Source organism: Heteronotia binoei, chromosome 16 (genome assembly GCF_032191835.1).
Source record: "Heteronotia binoei isolate CCM8104 ecotype False Entrance Well chromosome 16, APGP_CSIRO_Hbin_v1, whole genome shotgun sequence".
NCBI lineage: Eukaryota > Metazoa > Chordata > Lepidosauria > Squamata > Gekkonidae > Heteronotia > Heteronotia binoei.
In genome coordinates, this window is record NC_083238.1 from 16,395,380 (window position 1) to 16,421,955 (window position 26,576).

Below are 26,576 nucleotides of genomic sequence, written 5' to 3' on the forward strand. Positions count from 1 at the left end.
CGTGTGCTTTTAATATTCCGTATGGCACATTATTGTTCTTCAGGCTAGTTAACATAAGAACATAAGAGAAGCCATGTTGGATCAGGCCAATGGCCCATCCAGTCCAACACTCTGTGTCACACAGTGGCAAAAAAAAAATTGTATGTATGTGTATATATACATATATATACACACACACACACATATATATACACACTGTGGCTAATAGCCACTGATGGACCTCTGCTCCATATTTTTATGAGTCCAAAAAAAAATTGTGTGTGTATATATATATATATATATATATATATATATACACACACACACACACACACACATATATATACACACTGTGGCTAATAGCCACTGATGGACCTCTGCTCCATATTTTTATGAGTCCGCTTGCAGAGAGGGCGGGATATAAGTTGAACGTGATAAATAAATAATAAATAAATTTATCTAGCCCCCTCTTGAAGCTATGCTTGCAGCCGCCACCACCTCCTGTGGCAGTGAATTCCACATATTAATCACCCTTTGGGTGAAGAAGTACCTCCTTTTATCCGTTCTAACCCGACTGCTCAGCAATTTCATCGAATGCCCACGAGTTCTTGTAGTGTGAGAAAGGGAGAAAAAGTACTTCTTTCTCTACTTTCTCCATCCCATGCATTAAGTCTACCATTGCCAAGTTCTCCCTAGCCACCAGTGGGGGATTGAGCGGAGTAAGATATAACCATTGATATGAAATATATAGTTCTAACCTTTTCAATTACCGGAGTGTCTTTGCTTATGTACGATTGTATCTCCCCACTAGGGCTGCCAGTCCCCCAGCCACCAGCGAGCGGGGTGGGGTGGGGAGGGAGGAGAGTTGCCAGATCCAAGTTGGGAAACTTGGGTGACTTGGAGATGGGGCCTGGGGAGGACAAGGACCTCTGGGATACAATGCCACAGAGTCCACCCTCCAAAGCATCCGTTTTCTCCAGTGGAAGTGATCTCTGTGGAGATGAGCCGTGAGTCCAGGAGATCCCCAGGTCTCACTTGGCGGCTGGCATCTCTAGTATTATTCCTAGTACCTTAAAAACTGCATGCAGAAATTCAACATGCAGCACCCTGTAGGTAAACCAGCACCTGTTAAGACCATATATATTTTAAGAAGAATGCATCTCAAAGATTTCAGGTTTTCACGGCTGGTAACATCATTAGGGTTTGTAGAATCTTTCGGGCTCAAGTGCCGTGTTCTACTGGAGAAAGTTTTTCTTCCAGACGTTTCGTTCTCAGCTGCGGAGAACATCCTCAGTGGCGTTGCAGCTGGAGCAGGCGCTCAGACCTTCTTGGCTGCTGTGCATTGAGTGAGGATGCACTCAATGCACAGCAGCCAAGAAGGTCAGAGCGCCTGCTCCGGTTGCAACGCCACTGAGGATGTTCTCCGCAGCTGAGAACGAAACGTCTGGAAGAAAAACTTTCTCCAGTAGAACACGGCACTTGAGCCCGAAAGATTCTACAAACCCTAAGAATGCATCTGTTTGTGGTTTCTGAGTCAAGTTGCTTAGAAAACCTTCAAAAGGATATAATGGCAAATGGTAGCCATGTTTGTTCATTGCATCAAAAAGATGTCAAAGCCAGGGATCATTGCATAGAAAAAAGAGGAGCCAGAGCTCATTTGCATAACTCATTTGCGCATGCCACACACCCCTGACATCAGTGAATGGTGTACTAAATTATATAAGTTCAGCATCTATCTTAAAATGCTTCTTGGATTATAATTGTAATAACAGAACCTTACTCCCATCGTACTTTTTAAATCACTTTCTCCTATGTGGACACAGCGCATGATGAAGATTTCCATCTGTCTGCTTTATATGTTTTGGTTATTTTCCCATTTTGTGTGTGTGTGTGGGGGGGGAAATATTAGAGAGTTTGTCAAATCTTAAAAGAGTTCAGCAAAATTCTCACAGGGGGTTTGAACAATGGAGTCCAGAAGCAATTTTTTTCGGGGGGGGGGGGAGGTAAGAAAAAAAGCACAATAAAATTTAGAGGTTCCAGAGCTCCACTCTTGCCCAAAATGAGGTCTGCTTGAAGCACCTTAAAAACTAACACTATTCTAGTCCAGAGTCCGTAAGAGTTGTTCAACAGTGGAATCAGCTACCGAAGGAGATGGTGAGCTCCCCTCATTGGTGGTCTTTAGGCTGGACAAACACTTGTTGGGGATGCCCCAGGCTGATCCTGCATTGAGGAGGGATGGGGTTGGACTAGATAACCTGTATGTCCCCTTGCAACTCTATAATATCTGCATGCTGCCCTAAGGAATACGGAGGCAACGCAGGAGATAAATAAAACGAATCTTTCAGAGCCATAAATAAATATTTAAATAAAGTGTTTATTGGGAAGAATAAGGCAAATAGTGGGATTTGGCTCATTTACTCCATTAAAGCAGCTCTGGGCAGAAAACACAATCAAAAGGCCACTTATGATTTAGGATGTGTGTGATTGGGTGGGGGAAGCTCTAAGAGATCACCACCAAACCAGAACAGGAAGAATTGCATAGAGTCATTGCTCCAACCGTGACAGGAAACAAAGACTGAGATATTAACCTCTTAAAAATAGAATTGCTTTCAACTCCCAAGGCAGTACACAGCAGAAATGAATGGGCAAATCCTATCTTCTGCAACATGGTTAAAGCATCCAAGAACCTTGAGTGTGTATGGATGACACTGTTCAGAATAAAAACTACTGCAATGCACACACCTGGAGAGAGAGTGAACAAGTCTGACACATGAATCCCAGTATTTCTTCATACCAACCAGAGATCTCTAGGTTCTCCCTTTTGAATACAATTCCTTGTATCCCCACAAGGAATGGGTTCCACGGGGGAACAGAAAGATATGGAAAGAAGGCTGAGAAGCCTCTAGGGACTCCCCAGGACACCTCTACATGTGCAGACACACTTCTCATAGCCCTGTAATAATTCCCATGATTTCTGTGTACACTGACGTGTGCAACTTATATCTTTTGTACAGTGACATGTGAACTTATATCAACAATATGTGACTGGACTTTGGATTAAGCGATGTAATAAACAGAGACTGAGGCTACTGCGTGCAAAGCGCCACACCTGAGCTCAGGTACTTGCAGACCATAAAGCATCTCTCCCCATTATTGCATGTCATGTTCCATCTCTCAATCACTCGTACAGCCACAATGCCATCAGAATTAATCACAAGTCAATCACTTTGTAGCCAAAACCAACAAATTCGTTATAACCAATGAGCCCTCCTGCTTTCATAACTATTCATAACAAATTGCAATCACATACATTTGTATTGGCAGTGTTTAAACAAAAAGGCACAACGTCAAGGGCAAACAGTCAAAATTACAGAATAGTTAAAATCATTCTGTGAGATCCATGGCAAAAAAAAAATGAGGCAGGTTTCAGCTACAGCCTGTCATATAATGTTCTCCATATCTGTCTCAAAGTAAGCAACTTTGGTTCCTTCTGAAATATATCTGACGTATTCAACTTCCCCACCACCATTACTGGGTTTCTGGAAGTGGATTGCTATCATATCCTGAATGCTTTCTTCGTCTTCCTCCATGTCCTCAATGTCAGTCAACAATAATGTCCTCTTGGATGTTCCTGAAAACAACTGACAAAAGGGAAGGGGGAAAAGGAGCATGGTGCATATACTTGTTCCCGAAAGAAACTGGTGTACTGCTGCTGCTAAAAGCTAGTACATTGCTACCACTGAGAGCCTGCCCCACAGTTCCATTCATTGTAGTGTTTTAAAAGACCATAAATTCCTTGCCAGTACTAATTTTCAGCACTATGGAAGTGAACAGGTCCAGCCTGAATGCCTCTGCCTAGAAATAATTCTACTGAGCTGTGAAACACACTCTCGGGACTGCAGCCTTAGACATCATTATACTCATAGACTCCGACCACTTTGACACCCTTCTAAGATCCAGCCCTCTTGTAAGAACATGACTATTATTTGGATTAGGGTGGCGGCAGCAACCCAGTTAAGGATATAAATGTGTTAGAGAAGCCTCAAGATCTCTCTCAAGTGCTATTAACTTGCTTAGGAAGCATTTAACAAAAATCTTACCTCACAAAATTTCATAAATATTTATATCTTTATATTTCACTGTTCTGGGTAACAGTTTGTGAAACTTATGTCTTTATCCAACCACTACCACCGATTTGTGACAGGCCAGGGGATCTACATAGCCTCTTATGATTTTGGGGAAACTGGGATTATTTTAAATTATAAACCTTCCCTTCAGTTACCAGCAGGGCCGGCTCGCCCAAACTAGGCGGTTGTCTAGGGCGCCAGGAGGGTGGAGGTGCCAAATTGGGCTCTCCCCCTCCTGGTGCCCCAGGCAAGAGCCTGGTTTGCTTGCCTCTTCCAGCTGTGCGCCCACCGCCGCCCCTCCTTTCCCTTCCCCCGCCGCACTGTCCCACCCCCCCCGTGCCAAGGCGCCCACCTTCCCCCCCTCCTTCTCCCCCCTTCCCATTGCCACCTGCCCGTGCTATCACAGCATGCTGTGCCAGGGCCCCAGGGCATTGCGTTGCAGCACCGCGCTCCATCCCACACACACACCCCCGGGTGTCGCGCTGAGGCGCAGCGCCTGCCCACCCTTCCTCCTCCCTTCTGTTCCCTTCCCGTCCAGTCATCACCCACGCAATCACAGCGCTGCGCTGGGGCTCTGCCAGCCCCAACACGGCACTCATCTTATCTTTAGAAGAATGGGCTGGCGAAGGCTTGGCTCCCCCTCCTTTCCGGTAATGAGGGGGGGAAGCCTCCAGCCCATTCTTCTGAAGATAAGATGCATGTTGCATCCGGGCTGGCAGGGCCCCAGCGCAGGGATCGCGTGGACGGCGATGGGAAGGGACAGGAAGGGGGGAGGGAGGAGGAGAAGGGGGTGGGTGGGTGCCGCACCTTGGCACAGCATGGGGGGCAGTGGGGGGGCGCCTGCCTAGGGTGCCATGCGCCCATGGGCCAGCGCTTTTTTACCAGGCATTCTAAAGGTAGCAAATGTATAGGCCTTGGGTTAACTGCCATGATGTAAGTTTAGTGGTGAGTAGAAGATGGAGATCACTGAGGAAGGCATGTACAAACTGCTGGTGCTTTACTGCTTTGCAAAAACAAAAGGGAGAACCATGATTCTTCGAAGCGACTGAGTGCTGCAGCTCAAGTAACTTTTGGCTACTGATGCCTTTGGCCAGGTAAGGTTGTTATTCCTGGATTGCACCAAACTCTTGCTTGGAGATATAGAAACAAACAAAAAATGTATACATGCTCCCTCCCAGTATCTCACACCCTCATTACTGCCCAGCAGAATAAAGGGAAACCTGTAGACTTTTCAAAAAGTCCTAAGAGTTGTAAACCCATCCACTTCATTCTCTAGAAACCAATCTTGGTATTTCTCAAGTTATGTAGAAGAGAAGTAGCACCTAACAACATTTATTCCGCTATGAGTCAAAATTCGGTTCTTCAAATGCTCTGGAAAGAAATTCATTTTGGAGGTTTTTATAACCATAAATCAGGGAAGGGGAGGGAGGGGGGAAAGCACTGGGACGGAGAGAGGCTTCATGAGAATCCTGTCATAAATGTTGTGGTTATTAAAATCTCCAAAATAATTTTTTTCTCATAGCACCTGAAGAAGTACACACTGGATGATAAAAGCTCACGCAGGAATAAATATTCTTTGACTTTAAGAAGGCACTGGACTTTTTTATTTTGCTACAACAAAATAAAATATTGCAACAAAATATTTTGCTCTGGGATTCTCACATCTCTCAGACTAAAAGGCTCAAGTCAAAGAACATCATAGTAGGAGAGAGAGTTCTTGGATTCTACAGCCAGATAAAAACTTTTTTTTCTGCACCAACTACAAAGTCATGAACTTGCCTTTAATTTCTTAACAGTGCATGACATGCAAACTTGACTTCAGTGTACACATAGGAATGTCAGCCCTTTTTAGGAACACCTGAGATATTTAGTTTCCTTCCTAACACTGCCCCCTTTTGTGCTATTCTATATGAAGAAATGTGTTTTCTGGAAAGGGGACAAGAAAAGTTATCCTTACATCTTGAGGCTGGAAATCTATGCACCCTTATCTAGGAAGAATCCCCACTGAATTTAGCAGATGTGCGTTTCCAGGTAAATAAGCATAGAATGTGGTATTACATACAGGAGTCAGACTGATTACCTCCCGTTTAGCCATCTTGGTACTATTTACTTACCTCAAATCCTCCCAGGTACTTTTCTACAACAGGGGAAACTGTAACTATATATTTCTGTGCACTTGTATGGAAAGGGTGCTTTGTCCTTTTCATAAAGTTCTTAGCGACTAGAATGTAAAAAGAATGAAGACATGAGGAAACATAGTACACCCAATTATTTGAAGAGAAACGGAGAGAAGTCCTACACAGAGTTAACTCCAGTCTAAACCCAGTGATTTACACTGGAGCAATTCTGCATAGGATTGCACTGTTAATGTCATACAGGATTACATCATGAACTATGTGTTTAGAATGGCTTCATCTGTTGTAAATCTGGATGTTTTTAAAAACAGGAACTAATAGTTATTACCAGTACAAACAGTTATTGAATACCACAGCATAGGGCCACTTCCAAGCACTTAATATCAATAGTACTATAGCCAAGAACAATTTAATTGAAGGAAAAACTAAACAGAACATGACTGTCTTCTTTCCCATCTCAGAAAGGCAAATTTCACTACAACACAAGTGCCTATCACCACTGAACAGCAGCTATGGGGAAGAGGACCCACGTATTTACTGACAGGTGTAGAAAGAGGGCAGAGGACGCAGGGAGCCTGGAGTGGTATCTAGCAGGCAAAACCCCAACACAATCTCTGCATCCATCATCTGGTGATCCTCATTCCAGCAGGCAGCTTCGAAGTCATACGAAAGGCTATCATTTGAGATAGTTTGCGCTTGAATAGGTTGGTGCATAAAAAGGGAGACATGGAAATTGGTATATCTGGAAAAGAGAAAATCTAGCTGATACCAGTAGGGCTGTGCAGTTTTTTAAAAATTGGTATTTTTTGGTTCAGGCCTATTGTATCAGAAAAAAAAAAATCAGTATTACTGGAAAATCCCTGAGCCCAATTCTGGTATGGTATTTGGATCCAAGATTTTTCAGGAATCCTGAATTTTGGGAGGTCCAATATATCTGAGAAGAAAAAGACCGGTTAAAAAAACAACAGGCTTCTCATGTAGCATGGTTTAAACGGCACTGCAAGAGAACCTGGCTCTAGGACCTGCATGCGGCAGGGAGATTTATCTCTACCACACACAGATCGTGCTGTCAAAGCTTCTCCTGCAGGGTGGTTTAAACCACAATGCAGGAGAAGCTGGCCTCAATACCTGTAGGCCATGTAGTGGTCTCTTCCTGCAGCATGCAGACTTGGCTAGGCTGGCTTCTTCTGCAGTGCAGCTTAAACCACGCTGCAAGAGAAGCTGGCCCCAGGATTTGCTGTACCACAGCTAGCAGGTTGCAGCTTTTGGGGGCTTGTTTCTCCCGCAGCCTATTTTAAACTGGGCTGCATGAGAAGCCAACCCCAAGTCAAGCCAGCAGGAATGCTCTGCTCCCCCCTGGCATAGCTAATCCTCGGGCTGTCTTCTGCAGTCGCTTTATGCTCTAAAGCAGGGGTCCTCAAACTTTTTAAATAGGGGGCCAGTTCACTGTCCCTCAGATTGTTGGAGGGCCGGACTGCCGTTACTGTACAAGGCCGCGGGCCGTCAGTTCTCCGTCTTCTGCATCTCTCTCCCTTCCCCACACCACACACCCCGGCCTGGGAACTCACCTCACCTCGGTATCACCTCACACTCTGTCTCCGCCGCCTCAGCCCAGTGCTGGAAGTGTGCGTTGCTAACGCGAGTTTAGGTCGAACGTCACTTCCGGTCTGATTTTGCCATAACCCGGCGGGCCGCATAAACGTCCTCAGCGGGCCGCATCTGGCCCGCGGGCCGTAGTTTGAGGACCCCTGCTCTAAAGGGACTGTAGCAGAAGCCTGACAAACAGGACGGGAGAGCTCCTGACATTTTCGCACACATAGAACAATGCATTATCAATCCACTTTCAATGCCATTTCACACAATAAAATCCAGTTGCAAGTGGATCGAAAGTGTATTATTCGGAAATATTGAAAATGTCCATAGGAGACATGGTTAAAGCAAATCACAGCTTGGTAATGAATTTCAGAAAAGGTTTTTAAAGTTTCTTTGTCGCTGTATAGTCTTCTTGTGTAGGAGAGTCAACAAAAAGGGTACTTCCTCATTCAACAATATTGATCCCGGTTGTTGGGAATCTTCCAAACAGATTCCACAATTTGTGAATGCAGCAAATAATTCAGAAAGTTGGCCAGCAGAGATGATTATACTCAATCTATCCTCCCTTGTGGTACTGAACGCCCCACTATCCCTACCCAGTCATAGGGCTCACTGCCTTAAAGACTGTTCCGCTGCTTCAAAGAATTTCATAATGCTGCAGACAGAATTTCTTCTCAGTGAAAAATGACAGGAGAAACTGTACCTGGCACACTGCTCCCAGTTGAGAACTGAATGCCTTCTTTGGAGTTATGCTTTGTATCTTTATCACAATTGAAATTTACTTGAAATGCTCACTCATGCAATCAGACCCCATAAATTCCTTTCTTGAACTAGCTTAGCCTTACTTGAAATTATACAGTCACAGCTAAAAAATGGCAATGCCAAAGAAACACCATCAAAAGGGAATTAGATTCTCTAAAGTTAATAAACAGGATGTTTCAGAAATTACCTCCAGGCTGGGCAAATGTAATGAGGGCCGTTCGGGCACATCTGTCGTATGTCACATTTTGCACTTCTCCACCTCCCACTTTAGTTTTGCAGAAATTCAGTTCCAACTTGTCTCTTACCCATTCATCAGGGATTGGTAGGTTAGGGATGTCAGAAACTTTAATCTTCCTTTGGGAAATTTTAACATGAAGCTGAGGGGGGGAAATTCAAGCCAGTATCAAAATCACACACTGAAATAAAATCCAGAAACATAGCCATGTTTGCACAAAAAATGACCACCATCATGCTAGTAACTTCCAAATTCTCACTCCCTGGACAAGGAAGGCCCGTTGCAGCTGCAGAACTGGAAATTCATCAACAAATTTAACAATAACAATCAGAGATTACGTATGTTTGTAAATCTGGATAAAAGCAAAACAACTAGAAAAGTGGAGGAGGAAGAAAACTTATCCCAGTTCTTTCCCTAATAACTTTTTAAAAAAAAATTCAGCAAATTCATTCAAATGTTTAATGGATGCCTTTATAATATTTTATCCTGGAATTAGTAGGATATCTATTACAAGGTTTTAATCCCTGAAATAAATTCTAAGAGCTATGCAGTATAAAGATTTTTATGTAGGGCAATTTTATGTAGCACAATCTGTAGCAGAGGTGGCCAAACTTCCTTAATGTACCATGCCATAGACCTTTATTGGCATTGATATAAGAATACAGTATAATTTAAAACCAACAGTAACACTATAGAATATAATAAAACCTTAAAAAAAACCAGCAAAAGTTAAATGGCATAAAATAGCTGTGGGCTATGCATGAGCAAAAGCCTCTCTGTAAAAAGCAAGCAACGTGAGTAGTGACAAAGTTATGTTTCCCGTGGAGTGAAAAGCGAACCTTGGCATTGTCAGAAAGGCCTTGATGGTCAGAGAGCAGTGCATCTAGGTATCTTGCTCGTGGACTGCTATAGAAAGGGCAGTCCAGAAGAACATGAGGGACCGTTTCGATGACTCCTTGGCTACAAGGGCATTGTCTAAGATTGCGGGGGATTCTGTGGTATCTTCCGGCGAGGATGGCCGATGGTAGTGCATTAAATCTAGCCAGCAAAAGTGCTCTTCTTTGGTGAGGATCAGTTAAAAAGAGGAAATAGGGAGCTAAAAGCCCAGGAGTCTGGGATAAACCCAGATAGGTTGGGGAGCAAGTTTTCCGAGCTGCCTCAGTTAGACGTTGCAACTGGATATCTAGTAGTCTGCGTTTGATGGATTGAAATACCGCAGGAGCAGAGGATAGATAAAATGCATCCAAGGAAATTCCTATGGATGTGATTTTCTTTTGGATCAGGGTCAACCATTTGGATGCATGATGGTCCATCAGCATCAAAAAGGTGAAAGAATTCTGATCAGAGTTAAATAAAAGGCGCAGCCAAGACTTAAAGGTCAAAAGCCAGGCGCGAGTTTCCAGCAGCAACAGTCCAGTTTCCACGCAAATTGCAGCATAAGGAACACAGTTGGGTAATCCCAGTATTTTCCTCAAAAAGAAGGATCGCAGGCCTTCAGTGATGTAGTCGAAGGCACTGATCCATATGGGGGCACCATATAAGAGTTCCTTAATGTAAGAGCCACATAAAATAAATGTGAGATGTTTGAGAACTGCAAGACAGGGAGGTCAGATGTTTGAGAGCTGCAAGACAGGGATGGAGGGAGGGAAGTAGATAGGGAAGGGATATGTGGAAAGAAAACAACTTTAAAATGCATTCTCCAAGTCACCGGCTGGCTTGGGTTGGAGAAGTGATTTAAAGAGAGAAATGCCTTCTCCAAGCTGGCTGATGGGACGGTAGGGGCTCCAAGAGCCAAACAATACGTGTGAAAGAGCCACACGTGGCTCCCGAGCTGCAGTTTGGCCACCCCTGATCTGTAGCATAACGACAACTCTCGTGTATACTGTAGACATTTTCTTCATTTAAAAAGTGCTGCCACCCTCATGAGATGAGCTACGTCAGCTCTTCTATGCTTGTAGGTTGCTATCTGGCTTCCTCTGCTGACTTTTGTGGAGATGCTAGAACTCAGTGCCCTGACTCCCTTCTCTTAACCTAGCCTCCTGTGATCACCTGTTTCACCGCTCTCTGCAAAGGACTGTGAGAAATAAGCACTGACCTTGAGATAGCCTTAGTGATTCTGAGGCCCTGGGCAAAAGTCAAGGATGCCCCCTACAACCCTCTTTATTCCCACCATCAAGTACCTTATCACTTGTGAGCTGTTTGCTCTGGCAGGAGCGGGCAACAAACTGTGCGAATGGCTGCTACGCAGGCTGCAGTCAACTCGGACAAAGAAAGGGTATCGCACAGCACATGCCAGGGCTGGCCAGCTTAGTGAGCAGGTAAGGGGGTGGGCACTGTGAGGTCCCCCTCTTCCTGCTCCTCTTGCCTCAACTTCACTGCCCAATGCCAGGGCAGGCCACTTGCATGGCAGTCAGCCTTCGTTCTTCACCACTGCCTCTAGAGCTGCGGCTGCAGCAGTTGCAGAGGGCAGGGGCAATCAGGGAAGCTGCACAGCAGTCAGGAGGGCTCAGCATGCAGAGTCCTGTCATTGTGGGTAGCAAAGCTGCAGAGAAGACATTCACTTCTGTTATCAAAGGTGATGTTTTTAGCTAGCCAAGGAGGCACCAGTTTCCAGTGTGCGCTCTCTCTGGAGAGCCAGTTTGGTGTAGTGGTTAAGTGCGCGGACTCTTATCTGGGAGAACCGGGTTTGATTCCTCCACTTGCACCTGCTAGCATGGCCTTGGGTCAGCCGTAGCTCTGGCAGAGGTTGTCCTTGAAAGGGCAGCTGCTGGGAGAGCCCTCTCCAGCCCCACCCACCTCACAGGGTGTCTGTTGTGGGGGAGGAAGGGAAAGGAGATTGTGAGCCGCTCTGAGACTCTTCAGAGTGGAGGGCGGGATATAAATCCAATATCTTCATCTACCTCACAGGGTGTGTGTTGTGGGAAAGGGAAAGGAGATTGTGAGCCGCTCCGAGACCCTTTGGAGTGGAGGGCGGGATATAAATCCAATATCTTCATCTACCTCACAGGGTGTCTGTTGTGGGGGAGAAAGGTAAAGGAGCTTGTGAGCCGCTCTGAGACTCTTTGAAGTGGAGGGCAGGATATAAATCCAATATCTTCATCTACCTCACAGGGTGTCTGTTGTGGGGGATGAAACTTAAATAGAATTAATTCAATGAGAATCCTTGGTGAAATGTCTAAGACAGACTACTATGTGGGTCCCTCCCAGTCACATAGACAATTCCTTAGTAGTAGTGGACTCCGAGAACATCCTCAGCTGTGTCACTCAAGACAAAGGGATTGCACCTCGAACTATGCATGTTTACACAGAAATTAGTCCCAGCAAAGTAAATCAGATTTACTTACAGGCAAGCATGCAATAGATTGCAGCTTCTTAGAAAAGTATGTATTAGAACAACCACTGACACATAATTAGTTTTGGTTCTCTGAAAAGCTTTCATAATGACTTCTCGGTTACCTCTAACGATAGTCCCATCCCCAGTTCAACAGGCCAGGCTCTCATAACAGTGTCTGAATTCTCCAGTTTCACAATATGATGAGACTTTTGAAGCAGTTCCTGAGCAACTGAAAGGACAGCACATCACTGACATTAGCATGGATTCACGGGTTCTTAAAACTGTATATCTTCAAACAGTTCATGAGTGATGGAATGCTTGTGGCAGGAATATACACAACACCAAGCAGCAGTTTTTGTGGATAAGGAAAACTCAGTAGGGATGGATCCAGTTAGAGTTTGTTTTTTTTTTAAAAACTCACTCTCATTTGTTTTTAATGGCTATAGCTTGCACCATTTGATGTTTAGAAGTTTGTCCCATTGAGGATACCATAGTCTGTTACAGGGCAGACTAGATCCCTAAATACTAAATGCAAAGGGGAGAAGGAAGAGGAGAAAGTAGAATTGGGCTGTCAGACAGACAGAATAAAAATTTGTGTTAAGAATCCTACCTTATGTTATCTCCTTGCTCACACCACACTACAGCTCGCCCAATTCCTTCAATACTACAGAACCCATCCCACGTGGCTTTCGGCATACAAATGCCATGATCCCCAGCTTACCATTTTAGTCATCGAATAGGACCCATCCTTCCTTTTTCACTAGCAGCAAAGCTGATTGGATCCAACCCTCCTTTTTCACAGCAGATGCCATCACAGGGTTGGATCCTATGGAAGATTTCTGCATATGCATAAGGTCTTGCACAAATGAGAGGGCTCAAATTATTTCTCACTGCCTGTTTGCACTAAGAAAACAACTGTAAACCTATTATATTTTCCGCCTATGAAAGACACGGTGTCATGGTGTACTCCCAATGAGGCAGACTCTTTGGAGGATAAGGAACGCCTAGAAGTAGACCCCTCTGAACACTCTTTCTGACAAACCTATCCTCCTTCCCCAGTAATCAGATCTGAACTCCATCCTCAGAGAGCCAACAGACCAGAAACCACATGAGGAGCTCTGCACCCTGCGGAGCCACTGTAGGAACCCTGAGAAGGTTTTGTAATCAGAAAGTCTTCTCCAGAACCTTGGGATCAAAGATACAGGAGGACTAGAACACATGAAGGAACCTACAATGTACAACCTTGGATCTGCCTCACTCTAGCTTTTCCCATAATGGAGATGAGGTGCATCAGATCTTGGCAGAAGCCAAGACTTGAACCAGGATTTTAAAAAGGCCAAGGATCCCAGCCTCTTATATAAGCCTCCAGAAGTATAGAAGCTCTGCTGGTCAGCTTCCATTAGGCTTCTTGTTGCCTCCTTGGCGCCTGACCACTAGAAAACAGTTCAAGGCACGCAGCTCAAGGTACTTCTAATGCAATTTCAAAGACAAATTTCAATAAAACCTTGAAAATTATATGATGTACATTTCATTGATCCGTATACACATAATTTCATCAAAAATGATATAGAAGGTACAGAAAGATATAAGAAAGAGATGGGTTTATAAAAGCATGTACTGGGTAGATAAAATGAATAGAGAGGTTTCTTCCTCCCTCTCCCTTAATACTAGAACTTGGGGGGTGCCCAATGAAGCTGACAGGAAATAGATTCAGGACAGACAGAAGGAAATACTTCTTTACTTAGTGAGTAATTAACCTGGAATTCAGAGTCAGTGGGACCTCACAATGACCATGAGAACAGGTGGCTTTTAAACAGGGTTAGCCAGATTTAGAGAGGTCCATCGATTGTTGCTGGTCAGGGCGGACTAATGGGAACCTCCACATTCAGAGGCAGCAAACCAAGGCTGGAAGGCAACATCAGAGGAAAGTGGCAGCCTCTATGCCCTGTTTATTTGGTCCTTCAGGGCCACTGGCTGGCTGCCTGAGTAGAATGGGATACTGGACTAGAAGGACCAGGAAATTGATTCAGCAAGCTCAGCTATGTTCCCATGTTCTTAAGCTTTCCTTGCATATGACTGACAGCCCTTATATAACCCAGGTCTCTTTCTAGTCCTGTGATGATCATGTCCATACCCTTTTCTTCTTCAAATGTGATAAGAGCTTCGCCTTTGCTCAGTCTGAATGGGATGTTTGCAGAAGCTTCAAAAAAGCAGCAGATGTTGTTATACATCTCTTCATTCTCAACTTTCTCCAGGCGTGTGAATGTCATTTTCGTCTCAGGTATAAATCTTTTAAGCTAATACGTTAAAAGCAAAACAGAAAGTATATAAATGATTTAAGCCTCCCGATTTTTTTTAAAAAAAAGTAATTTTCATATTGAGTAAGGGACTGCTTCTTTCTGAAATCTGGCAGGCTAGCAAATAAATGCATAGAATGGGAGATACACTCACTGTTAGTAACATCAAGTCATGACTTTATGCCACCAGCGCAGGCTTATTATTTGGATAGGGCAATGCAAACATACTTCCTTTGTAAGATCCAATTAGGCAGCTGTGTTGGTCTGAAGTAGTAGAATAAAATAGGAGTCGATTGCACCTTTAAGACCAACTTAGCTTTATTCAGAACATGAAAGCTTATGTTCTGAATAAAACTAAGTTGGTCTTAAAGGTGCAATCGACTCCTATTTTGTTCCATTCCTTTATAAGAGTTCACAGCAGTATTTAACTTTGTATAACTCCTGATTAGTTACTTTGTTCAAGGCCAAGCATTCCAACTAAATTGGGCTATCAATGAGCTTCATAGGAGCAGGCCAAACTAGAGATGATCCACAATCCCACTTTTTTTAGTTTAAAACAGCCACTGAAGGTGGGGGGGGGGAGATCAAATAAGAGCTGTGGCATTATGGGAGATGTTTAACCTTTTTCCCTTGTACCACTTTCCCAAAGCAGATATTTTATCTATTGTGGGAACACTTACTAATAAAAAGTGTTTGAGGAAGGAACCATTAGAGGGAACAAACATCACCACAGCAAGGTAAAATCCATTTTAGAGAGAGACTGTTTTGAACTAAAAAAAAAAAACCACAAGAAATCCTGATAAGAACATAAGAGAAGCCATGTTGGATCAGGCCAACGGCCCATCAAGTCCAACCCTCTGTGTCACACAGTGGCAAAAAATGTTATATACAGACATACACTGTGGCTAATAGCCACTGATGGACCTCTGCTCCATATTTTTATCTAAACCCCTCTTGAAGGTGGCTATACTTGTGGCCGCCACCACCTCCTGTGGCAGTGAATTCCACATGTTAATCACCCTTTGGGTGAAGAAGTACTTCCTTTTATCCGTTTTAACCTGTCTGCTCAGCAATTTCACAGACTTGCTCTATCATACTTTTTCAAAGTTAAATGACAAAACACAGATTACCTTATATGTCTGAGCAAGTTCTTTACATTTTGCCTTCTTTGCTGCAAGTTTGTCTTTAAGGAATTGTATCTCTCTTCTCAGTTCATCATTTTGTCTATCAAGATTCCTCTGCAGAATATGAAAGGAACATTAAACATAATTTTCTCCTTATTTAAGGTTCTTCGGCCAGCAGCTGAGGGGCAATATTTGACAATGCATCTCCTCTCACGGAAATTCTCCTGCTCCAAACCACCCCCCCATGCTGCTCCGTCGGGGTATAAACACTTTTTTAAACCTCACATTTTTCTGAACCTGAACCGCATAAATAATATCCAATGTAACTGACCCTCACATCTGTGTTAAACCAACAAGGTAGTTTTAATGAACACTGATATATCTCAGGGGAATTATAACAAATAGCCTTGCACACAGGGCTTTTTTTCTAGGAAAAAATGCTGGAACTCTCAAGAGGGAAATGAAGGAGAAACACATGGGTGTCCCTCATGAACTTTTAACCTTTTTTTTTAGACTTTTGTTTCCACAAAGAGATTCCAGAACTCTATTCCGCCATGTTCCCCGAGGGAAAAAAGCCCTGCTTGCACTACCTCTGGATATTAGCATAACCAACAGGAACTCAATGAGAAGCAGGTAATGATTACATTAGCTGGAACAGCTTTCTCACACATGTTCAAGATAAAGATAGTAAAAGAGCCTTAACTTCAATGCCCACCCACTAAAATTCCAACCATTTGAGGAAAAGTACTGTCTACTATTTTTCCGTCCTTGTTTTCAGAAAGCCTTAAGCTCCCTTATTTAAAGCAACAGGGCTTCCAAGTCAGAGAACATTGCAGGCTTGGAGCTCTGTACCTGTATTTCTCAATTAGAATATGTTCTCTCATTACCTGATAATTCTCCTGAGCTAGCTTTCTTTCCTTAACAAGCTTATCTTCTGCACTTCTCAGATTTTTCAGCTCCTCTTTCCATTTCCGACTCTCCTCATCAGCAGTAAGTTTTGAAAGAAGCAAGTCAGCCTTTTCTTTTTCGGCTTTTGCAACCTTCCTCTTGGTAATGAAAGAAACATCAATACAATTTGAGTTGTTTGTAAAATTTTAAACACAAAGCAACTGCTCTCCTCATATAGTCTATGAGCAGAGTCCATGCTGGCATTTCTGAACTGTACAAAGACCTTGAGAGCTTACCTTCCACTCTTCCAATTCTAGAAGATTTCCAGTTTCATCTTGTTGCATGCCTGGAATCTCATCTTCTGCTTTCTTCAAAATAACAATGAGAAGAAGATGAAGAACACAATTCCATTTTTTCCATGAGTGTTAAAAAATCAAAAGTGTTCTTTATTTGAATATTTTGTCCAATATAAAATCTATCATTACATTTTAACAAAACACACAAAAAACACACACAAAATTCTTGCTTTGATTTATCTGTTTTATTTACTTTCCATTTATTGTCCGAAATTTAATTTATTTAACTGGAAGATCAATTAAATTTTGTTTGTGAATGTGATTATGGTGAAATGCAGTGACCCATGCCATACACATACAAAAGGCACCAATCTCTGACAGATTTTGTGATGCAAGCTTTCACCAGTATATAATACTGCTTGTCAGACATGTAGTGGTGAATGCTGACAATCTCATTTAGGTGTCATGGTCTATCTCTAAATTTCTGGACATGCACACATGCATGTTGACAGCTGCTAAATTTCACACACATATTTGAACTTCCTGTGGGAAAGGTGGAATATTACATAAATAGATCTATCATTTCTGGCAGTCTTTTTCAACATGCCAACAATCTTTTTTCTGACAAAATTATAGAGGGGCAAGTGGGAACGCATGAGAAACTTGCAAAACGAATGCATCTCTTCCCCCGCTTTGCTTCCTTTCTTCTTCCTCCTTCTCTAACAAGCTTCTGCTTCGTTCTCTCCCTCCCATCTGTCAACCTACCTCTATCTCTTTTGCCCCCAACCCTTCTCTGACAGTCTACCCCCTTCTCTGATTAACCTACCCCCCTACTCCCCCCTTCATCCCATTCCCTTTATCTATCAACCCAGCCCCTCTTTCATTCCTTTCTCCCATCCTCTTCATCTGTCAATATACTCCCAATCTTCCCCCTCCATCTTTTTTCCATCAATTTATCCAATAATTGCTGCTCTCCCCACCTACCACCCACCCCTGTTATTTCACTCCTGACTTGTCTTGCTGATAACGTCATTTTCCAGAAAGTGGTGAAGGAAACAAGGGACTCTGCTGTCTTGGACTTAATTCTCAACAACAGGAAATAACTGGTTGCTGAGGTGGAAGTAGTGGGCACCCTAGGTTGTAGTGACCATGTGATTTTGGAATTTACAGTCTTAAGGAAGGGAAAGGCTATACGTAGTCAAATATACAGCCGAGACTTCAAGAAAGCAAATAAAATCCCATGGTCAGAAATACTTAAGGAGAAGGAAGTTGAAGAGGGGTGGGAATTCCTTAAAAGAGAAATATTGAAGGACAATCACAAACAATTCCTAGGAGAAGGAAAAATGGGAGGTGCCTAAAGAAGCCAAGGCAGCTCCATAAACCGCCCCAAAGACTTGAGAAATAAAAAAGATTCATTTAGGAAATGGAAGGAGGGCCTTATAACCAACTATGAATAAAAACAAATAACTAGTGCTTGTAGATAAAGATTAACCTGATCTCCTTTTTTGAAAAAAGTTTCTACCTTGCTGTAGCAGGAGAATGCTGTAGACATTGATTTCAGTAAGGCTTCTGATAAGGTTTCACATATTATTCTTGTTGACAAGTTGGTAAAATGTGGTTTGGATCCTGTTACTGTTAGGTGGATCTGTAACTGATTGACACATCGCACCCAAAGAGTGCTTGTGAATGGTTCCTCATCCTCTTGGAGAGGAATGACAAGAGAAGTGCCTCAAGAATCTGTCCTGGGGCCTGTTTTGTTCAACATCTTTATTAATGATTTGGATGAAGGAATAGAGGGAATGCTTATTATATTTGCAGATGATACTAAATTGGGAGGGTTCGCAAATACAGTAGAAGACAGAGACAGGATACAGGATGATCTTGCCAGGCTAGAAAACTAGGCTAAAACAAATCAAATGAATTTAACTGGGATAAATGTAAAATTCTGCATTTAGATAGGAAAAACCAAATGTATCATTATAGGATGGGGGAGACTTGCCTTGGCAGTAGTATCTGCAAAAAGGATCTAGGGGGGGGTCTTAGCGGATCATACACTGAACATGAGTCAGCAGTGTGATGCAAACGTTAAAAAGGCAAATTCAAGAAGGATATAGACAAGCTGGAACATGTCCAGAGGAGGCCAACAAAGCTGGTGAGAGGTCTGGAGACCAAGTCCTGTGAGGAAAGGTTGAATGAGCTGGGTATGTTTAGCCTGAAGAGGAGATGATTGAGAGGTGACACGATCACCATCTTCAAGTACTTGAAGGGCTGTCATAGAGAGGATAGCTGTTCCCACCTACCCTCCACCCTAGCCACCTACCTTGGCACTCCACTTCCCTCCATCCTTGGTATGCACTCACCCCCACCCTTGCTCTCTTCCCACCTACTCCCCAACCCTTGGCATTCAATCACCCCCATTCTTGCTCTCTTCCTATCTACCCTCCACCCTTGGCACTCCAGTACTCCTTACCCTTCCCATTCACCCCACACACCCTTTGCTATTATCCCCACATACCTCCCAACAGGCCAGTGGGCTGCTGGCAAGGGGAGGGGGAGGTAGTGGATGTTGCAGGAGAGGGAATCATATCCCCTTCATCTGCTGTATCTCCTGGGCTGCTATGCCACACACCACTGGACTCAGCACAGTTCTCAGGCTGCCATGCTGCTGACACAACCCAGCGCAGCCCCTTGGCTTCCATGCCTTCACCACCAGGCCCAGAATGGCTCCCAGGCTGCCACACCACCACAGAACTTCTGGTCTACTGCTGCTGGGTGGCTATTAGAATATAAGATATCAAAGCCTTTCTAAGAATAGAATTCCTGATTATATCTGAACTCCTGACAAATTTCATGTTGAAATCAATGAAGAACAATGGTTAGAATTCAGGACTAAGACCAGGAAAACCCAGGTTCAAATCTCCAGCTAAGCATAAGTTCGCTGGGTGACCATGGCAACATGCACAAAATTTCATTAAAACCAAACCGAAGTATAATTTCACAAAAGGAATGACCCACACAAATGCCTGTTTCTTTAATGCAATGTTTACTTGGTTTAAAGTAATCTTTGATTAATATTTTATACTAGCCTAAATCCAGAAAAATATTTTAATGAAGCACTAAAGCCACACTGAAAAATTTATCCACTTGAGGTAAAACAAAACTTAGTGCCATGAATCTGTAAAGAAAAAAAATTCTTTATTTTTAGTAACAGATTTTCATTCAATATGAATCATTAAAACCTAGACAGGAAGAATAATTATGAGGTAATTGCTATTGACCTGTACTGGATATGCCCTTTCAGAACAGTTTCCAAGACTCTGTCCGATCTTTTTCTAAATATATCTTTATTAATAGGGATTCCACCATTATGTCACCTCAACAAACATTTGTTTTAAAATAAATGTAAAGGATGTGAGAAAACAGTGTACAGCTAAAAATAGAATTGTTTAAATAGGAAGTATGATGGCATAGTCTGGGTTTCCTTCCAACAGAATCACTCTTTGAGGAGAACGGCTGGCTCATTAAATCCATTAGAACATGAACAGTTTGACTATAACATATCACACTGTTTATTTGTTATATTTTAAGACTCCAACATTACAGACAATGATTTAGACCAGGGGTGGCCAAACTTGTTTAACTAAGAGCCACATAGAATAAATGCCAGATGTTTGAGACACAAACAAAGGAAGGGGGAGAGGGGTGGAAAGAAAGCAACTTTAACTTTAAATGCATTCTCCAAGCTGCTGGCTGGCTTGGCCTGGAGAAGCGATTTAAAGAGACAAATGCCTTCTCCAGGCTGGTTGACATGCAATGGGGGCTTTGAGAGCCACACAAGATGTGTGAAAGAGCCACATGTGATTCCTGAGCCACAGTTTGGCTACCCTTGATTTAGACTATCAGTACTGCCAGAATAGTGAAAGTGATCGAGCAAGACTCCCTCAGCAGTGCTGAAGTTCTGCTTTGGTCATGTGACCCCCCAGGAGATACATGAGGACAAAGTGGGTATCAGCAGAGGGAGCAGGGAAATCAGCAGGAACTCTTCCACCAACTGAAATGTTCTGCCAGCATAACTGCTGTTACGCTGAATGATGCCTTAGGATACAACCCATTATTTCTGTGTGCACAGTTAACTTCATCCAACAAGGCAAACCGCAACTTCACACTGACAAATTAGGACCCCCTAACCCCATGCTAAAGTTTCACATGGCTGTCTGCATTATAAAGGCCCAGCAGGTTACAATCTGCTGACTCTAGGACCGATTCCCCACTAGCCTTATGCCGCTCTCGAGCTCCTCTTCTCAGTGGGGTTTTGGTCGGATTTCACATCTGCCCCACAGCTGCAACTGGCTTCACCTTTTTCGCGTGGCAAACAGAAAACTGGTTTTTAGAGGATCTTGTTTGCTGTGCAAAAGAGGCGGAGTGAGTTGCAGCCCCCCGGGGGCAGATAGTGTGAAATCCAATGGAAGCCTTGTGGAAAAGAGGAGAGTGAGAGCGGCATAAGGATAGTGGGAAATCGGTCTAGATGTAATACAGATCTTGGGTTGGAGCTTTTGATTCCCTTCCCCCATGTTCAGAGTTGCCAGGCAATCTGCAGAAAAACATCCTGCCCTTTAGCTGAGACTTAATGCATGAAAATGGGCACTTGAAATTTGACATGGAAGTAAATAAGATCCTGTTAAACCTCTATTAAAATTGCAGACCATTTTTCTCCAGGTCACTCGGCAACCTTAACCATTGGATCCTATAACTTCTACCAAGCTTTCCTGACAGAGAAAGACTTCCTTCAATGACAAAAGACTTTTCTTCATCAGAAACCCTGCTCCCCCCCCCCCCCAAACATTCTCCATCAGAGGAAAGCTTTCTACATTAAAGGAAGTATGAGCAAATGTCTATCATTATATCCAACTTAGTGGAAGTCCTGGCATCCAACCCAACATGTGCAGCTGTCACAAACAGAGGATCCGCAGGATGCTAACCCTTTTGTTTTAAAGATTCCGAATGTTCAGGGAACATACAGGTATTCTAATATATAATTACTGCAGATTGCAGATATTTCAAATGCACCCCACTTTATATGTCAGTCATTCCATTGCCATTTTTATACTGCAAGATGAGCGTGTGTTTTAAGTGCTGTCAAGTTGCTTCTGACTTGAGGCGACCCAATGAATTACTGTCCTCCAAAACATCCTATCTTTAACAGCTTTTCTCAGGTCTTGCAAAGTTAGGGTCATGGTATTCTTAACTGACTTGATCCATATCATGTTGGGCCTTTCTCTTTCCGTGCTGCCTCCAATTCTTCCTAGCATTATTGTCTTTTCCAGTGACTCTTGTCTTCTCATCATGGGACCAACGCGCCACAACCTCAGGGGAGCTTCTAGGGAGAGGTCAGGCTTCATTTGATCTAAAACCCATTTATTTGTCGTTCTGCAGAACTCTCCTCCAACACCATATTTCAAATTAGTCAACTTTCTTCCTGTCGGCTTTCCTCTGCACTGCACGACAGCTTTCCACAAAAACAATACCTGTGTTGATGCTCATGCTACCCTTTAGATAAACATTATAATTATAGTAAGTGTTGGCCCAGGACCTGAGAGACTGAGGTTCAAAGTACCCACTGCATCATAGAAAACCTCCGGGGAACTTTGGGTCAGTCACATACTCTCAGCCTAATCCACCTCACAAGGCCGTTGTGGAGATAAAACAGAGGAGAATGACGTAAACCTCTTTGGATTCCCATCGGTGGGGAAAGGCAGGATAGAAATGAAGTAAGTAAATAAATAAAATTATACAATTGGAATCACTCGTTCCTATCCCTTTGTACCGCTGGTGCAACGCGACTGATTCCTTTCTGCTGTTCTAACAGCAAAGACATACACACGTGTCACTTACGTGAACAGGCCAGACCGCATCAATCACTTTTTGAATTATTACCTACATAAACACTGGGTTCAAACTTTCTACTATCATTTGCAATAATTAGCTGTAGCGATCGTTCCTGCCCTCCACTGTGAGCCGTCAAGTTCTGATTCTCCAAGTGATGCGCCTGCATGTGTGTTTGGGGAGGGACGGTGGCTCAGTGGTAGAGCTGCTTGGGAAGCAGAAGGTCCCAGGTTCAATCCCTGGCATCTCCAACTAAAAGGGTCCAGGCAAATAGGCGTGAAAATCCTCAGCTTGAGACCCTGGAGAGCCGCTGCCAGTCTGAGAAGACAATACTGACTTTGATAGACCCAGGGTCTGATTCAGTATAAGGCAGCTTCATATGTTAGGGGAGGGACGATGGCTCAGTGGCAGAGCATCTGCCTGGGAAGCAGAAGGTCCCAGGTTCAATCCCCAGCATCTCCAACTAAAAAGGGTACAGGCAAATAGGCGTGAAAAACCTCCGCTTGAGACCCTGGAGAGCCGCTGCCAGTCTGAGAAGACAATACTGACTTTGATGGACCCAGGGTCTGATTCAGTATAAGGCAGCTTCATATGTTAGGGGAGGGACAATGGCTCAGTGGCAGAGCATCTGCCTGGAAAGCAGAAGATCCCAGGTTCAATCCCCAGCATCTCCAACTAAAAAGGGTCCAGGCAAATAAGCGTGAAAAACCTCCGCTTGAGACCCTGGAGAGCCGCTGCCAGTCTGAGAAGCCAATACTGACTTTGATGGACCCAGGGTCTGATTCAGTATAAGGCAGCTTCATATGTTAGGGGAGGGATGGTGGCTCAGTGGCAGAGCATCTGCTTGGTAAGCAGAAGGTCCCAGGTTCAATCCCCGGCATCTCCAAAAAAGGGTCCAGGCAAATAGGCGTGAAAAACCTCTGCTTGAGACCCTGGAGAGCCGCTGCCAGTCTGAGAAGCCAATACTGACTCTGATGGACCCAGGGTCTGAGTCAGTATAAGGCAGCTTCAGATGTTCATGTTCAACGTTACTGGCATTCGAGTTTATCAACAGCCCCCCTTCAAAACCACCGACGGGTCGGTTTTAATGCAGACTTATGAGAGAAGCTGCAGAGCTCTGCAACGCAAAAGCCGAAAACTTCCTTCCGGGGGGAAAAAAAAAATCTGCCGCCTAATGAAAGAACCACTTTTACTTTCGTTTTTAAAAGGACGGGGAAGGGAAGAGAAAGAGTTGCACCGCAGGAAGTTTCGCAAAGCAAACGCGAGCGGGTGGCGGGCACGAGAGCACCTCCTCGCCCTTCGGAACACGCTTACCGGCACTGCGGGACAGACGGGCTCCGCGACCGGAGGTTGCGTTGGGGCTGTGCGGGACTCCTCCATGCTGCTGGAAACTCCACGGGCCGAAAGACCGGGCGCTTTCGGAAAGTCACGTGCGAGGAGCAGGGCGGTCCTAAGAGCGAATTCCCTGCCCTTGCAAATCCCTGCAGAGCAGCGGAACTTGGAAGCCAATGGCTCATGAGAGTATCCTCTGAAACATTGTGAATAGGAGTGAACTTACCTGTGAGAACACCAGTCCCGTTCAACAGACAGCACAGAGGAGACTATGCAAACAGGTCTTCGTTTGGGCGTGTGCAGGCCTCCTTTGGGGCAGGAGCGCACAGGAGTGGAGCTCTGGAACCTCTCCGTTTTATTTTCTTTCTTCCCCCCACCCCCAAAGACTTGCTTCAGCCCCCCTTTGTGAGAATTTGGAGTTAAAACAAATTTTTATTTAGTAACATATGGTAATAATATCCAATATTATTTGGTGTGGAGAGCCAGTTTGGTGTAGCGGTGAAGTGTGCGGACTCTTATCTGGGAGAACCGGGTTGGATTCCCCACTCCTCCGCTTGCACCTGCTGGCATGGCCTTGGGTCAGCCATAGCTCTGGCAGAGGTTGTCCTTGAAAGGGCAGCTGCTGTGGGAGCCCTCTCCAGCCCCACCCACCTCACAGGGTGTCTGTTGTGGGGGAGGACTCTTATATGGGAGAACCGGGTTTGATTCCCCACTCCCCCACTTGCACCTGCTGGAATGGCCTTGGGTCAGCCATAGCTCTGGCAGGGGTTGTCCTTGAAAGGGCAGCTGCTGGGAGAGCCCTCTCCAGCCCCACCCACCTCACAGGGTGTCTGTTGTGGGGGAGGAAGGGAAAGGAGATTGTGAGCCGCTCTGAGACTCTTCGGAGTGGAGGGCGGGATATAAATCCAATATCTTCTTCATCTTCTTCTTCAATACTAAGAACATACAAAGAAAAAACACTCTATACCTATCCCATACTTTACTCAATTTTATCCTCCCCTCCCTCCCATATCAAGACACCCGCCGGTGTCAATTACTTAAAATACTCATTAAAAAGGTAACCTTATCACTTAAATAATTGTCTTAAAAAAGAAAACTACCGTACATATAATCCTACAAGAGAGTAGCCCCCCTTGCGAGAATTTTGATGAACTCTTTAAGATTTGACAGACTTTCTAATGTTTTTCCTCGCAAAAAAAATGGGAAGAGAACCAAAATATATAAAGCAAACAGATGGAAATCTTCATCGTGCCAACTGTGGTCCCATAGGAGAAAATAATTTTAGAAGTAGGATGGCAGTAAGGTTTTATTATGACCGTTATGATTCAAGGAGCATTTTAAGGTAGATGCTGAGCTGATATCATTTAGTGCACCTTCCGGTGATGTCAGCAGTGTGTGGCATATGCAAATAAGTTTTGCTAATGAGCTCCAGCACCTTGTTTTCTACAAAATGACCCCATCGGTCTCTGAAGCCATAAAGATTTCTTTTATTCTTTATATTTATTTATTTAAATAATTTTTCTCCCTTATGGGCACTCAGAACACCTTACTGCATTGTTCTCCTCTGTTTTATTTTCACAGCAACCCTGTGAAGTAGCTTAGGGTGAGAGAGACTGACCGGTACAAATTTCCATGGCAGTGTGGGGATTTAAACTGGGCTCTCTGACATCAGTTCGATTCCGGCGGAAGCTGGGTTCAGGTAGCCGGTCCAAGGTTGACTCAGCCTCCCATCCTTCCGAGGTTGGTAAAATGAGTATCCAGCTTGCTGGGGGGGGAAGTGTAAAAGACTGGGGAAGGCAATGGCAAACCACCCTGTAAAAAGTCTGCCGTGAAAATGTTGTGAAAGCAACGTCACCCCGGAGTCAGAAACGACGGGTGCTTTCACAGGGGACCTTTTCTTTCCTTTCCTCTGACATCATAGCGTGACACCAACCGCTAGCACACTGTAAGATATTTACATTTATCAAAGTCATTGAGGAAGATTACTGTGCTACTTTTCAGTGAATTTTTAAAAGTTTCAGACACATATTTTCAACTGCATAATTCCTCCAGATATAAGCAAGGAAGCCAAGCTGGCATCTCCCCACCAGCGTTCCCTCTAAACTGTGGACGTGATCGGCCACTTATTAACATTAACATAGGAAGCTCCATTCCGCTGCTGTCTGGAGCTGTGCAGGGTTTACAAGATATTTACAAGATAATGCACGGGATGGAGAAAGTAGAGAAAGAAGTCCTTTCTCCCTTTCTCACAATACAAAAACTCGTGGGCATTCGATGAAATTGCTGAGCAGACAGGTTAAAATGGATAAAAGGAAGTACTTCTTCACCCAAAGGGTGATTAACATGTGGAATTCACTGCCACAGGAGGTGGTGGCGGCCACAAGCATAGCCACCTTCAAGAGGGGTTTAGATAAAAATATGGAGCAGAGGTCCATCAGTGGCTATTAGCCACAGTGTGTGTGTGTGTGTATGTGTGTGTATATATATATATATATATATATATATATATATATATATATATATATATATATAAAATTTGGCCACTGTGTGACACAGAGTGTTGGACTGGATGGGCCATTGGCCTGATCTAA

At 43.9% G+C, this 26,576-nt stretch overlaps 1 protein-coding gene across 1 annotated transcript; it reads right to left on the reverse strand.

Annotated features, from left to right (window-relative positions):
- Window positions 1-2,333: 2,333 nt before the first annotated feature.
- Window positions 2,334-24,090, reverse strand: NMI (N-myc and STAT interactor). The gene is made up of 9 exons (XM_060256980.1): window positions 23,968-24,090; window positions 16,771-16,842; window positions 16,474-16,632; window positions 15,593-15,700; window positions 14,300-14,462; window positions 12,288-12,394; window positions 8,784-8,973; window positions 6,221-6,327; window positions 2,334-3,620 (listed from the first exon to the last, which is right to left on the reverse strand). Exons 1-9 carry the CDS (start codon window positions 24,031-24,033, stop codon window positions 3,420-3,422), a joined length of 1,173 nt encoding a protein of 390 aa, XP_060112963.1. The 5' UTR covers window positions 24,034-24,090; the 3' UTR covers window positions 2,334-3,419.
- Window positions 24,091-26,576: the final 2,486 nt, after the last annotated feature.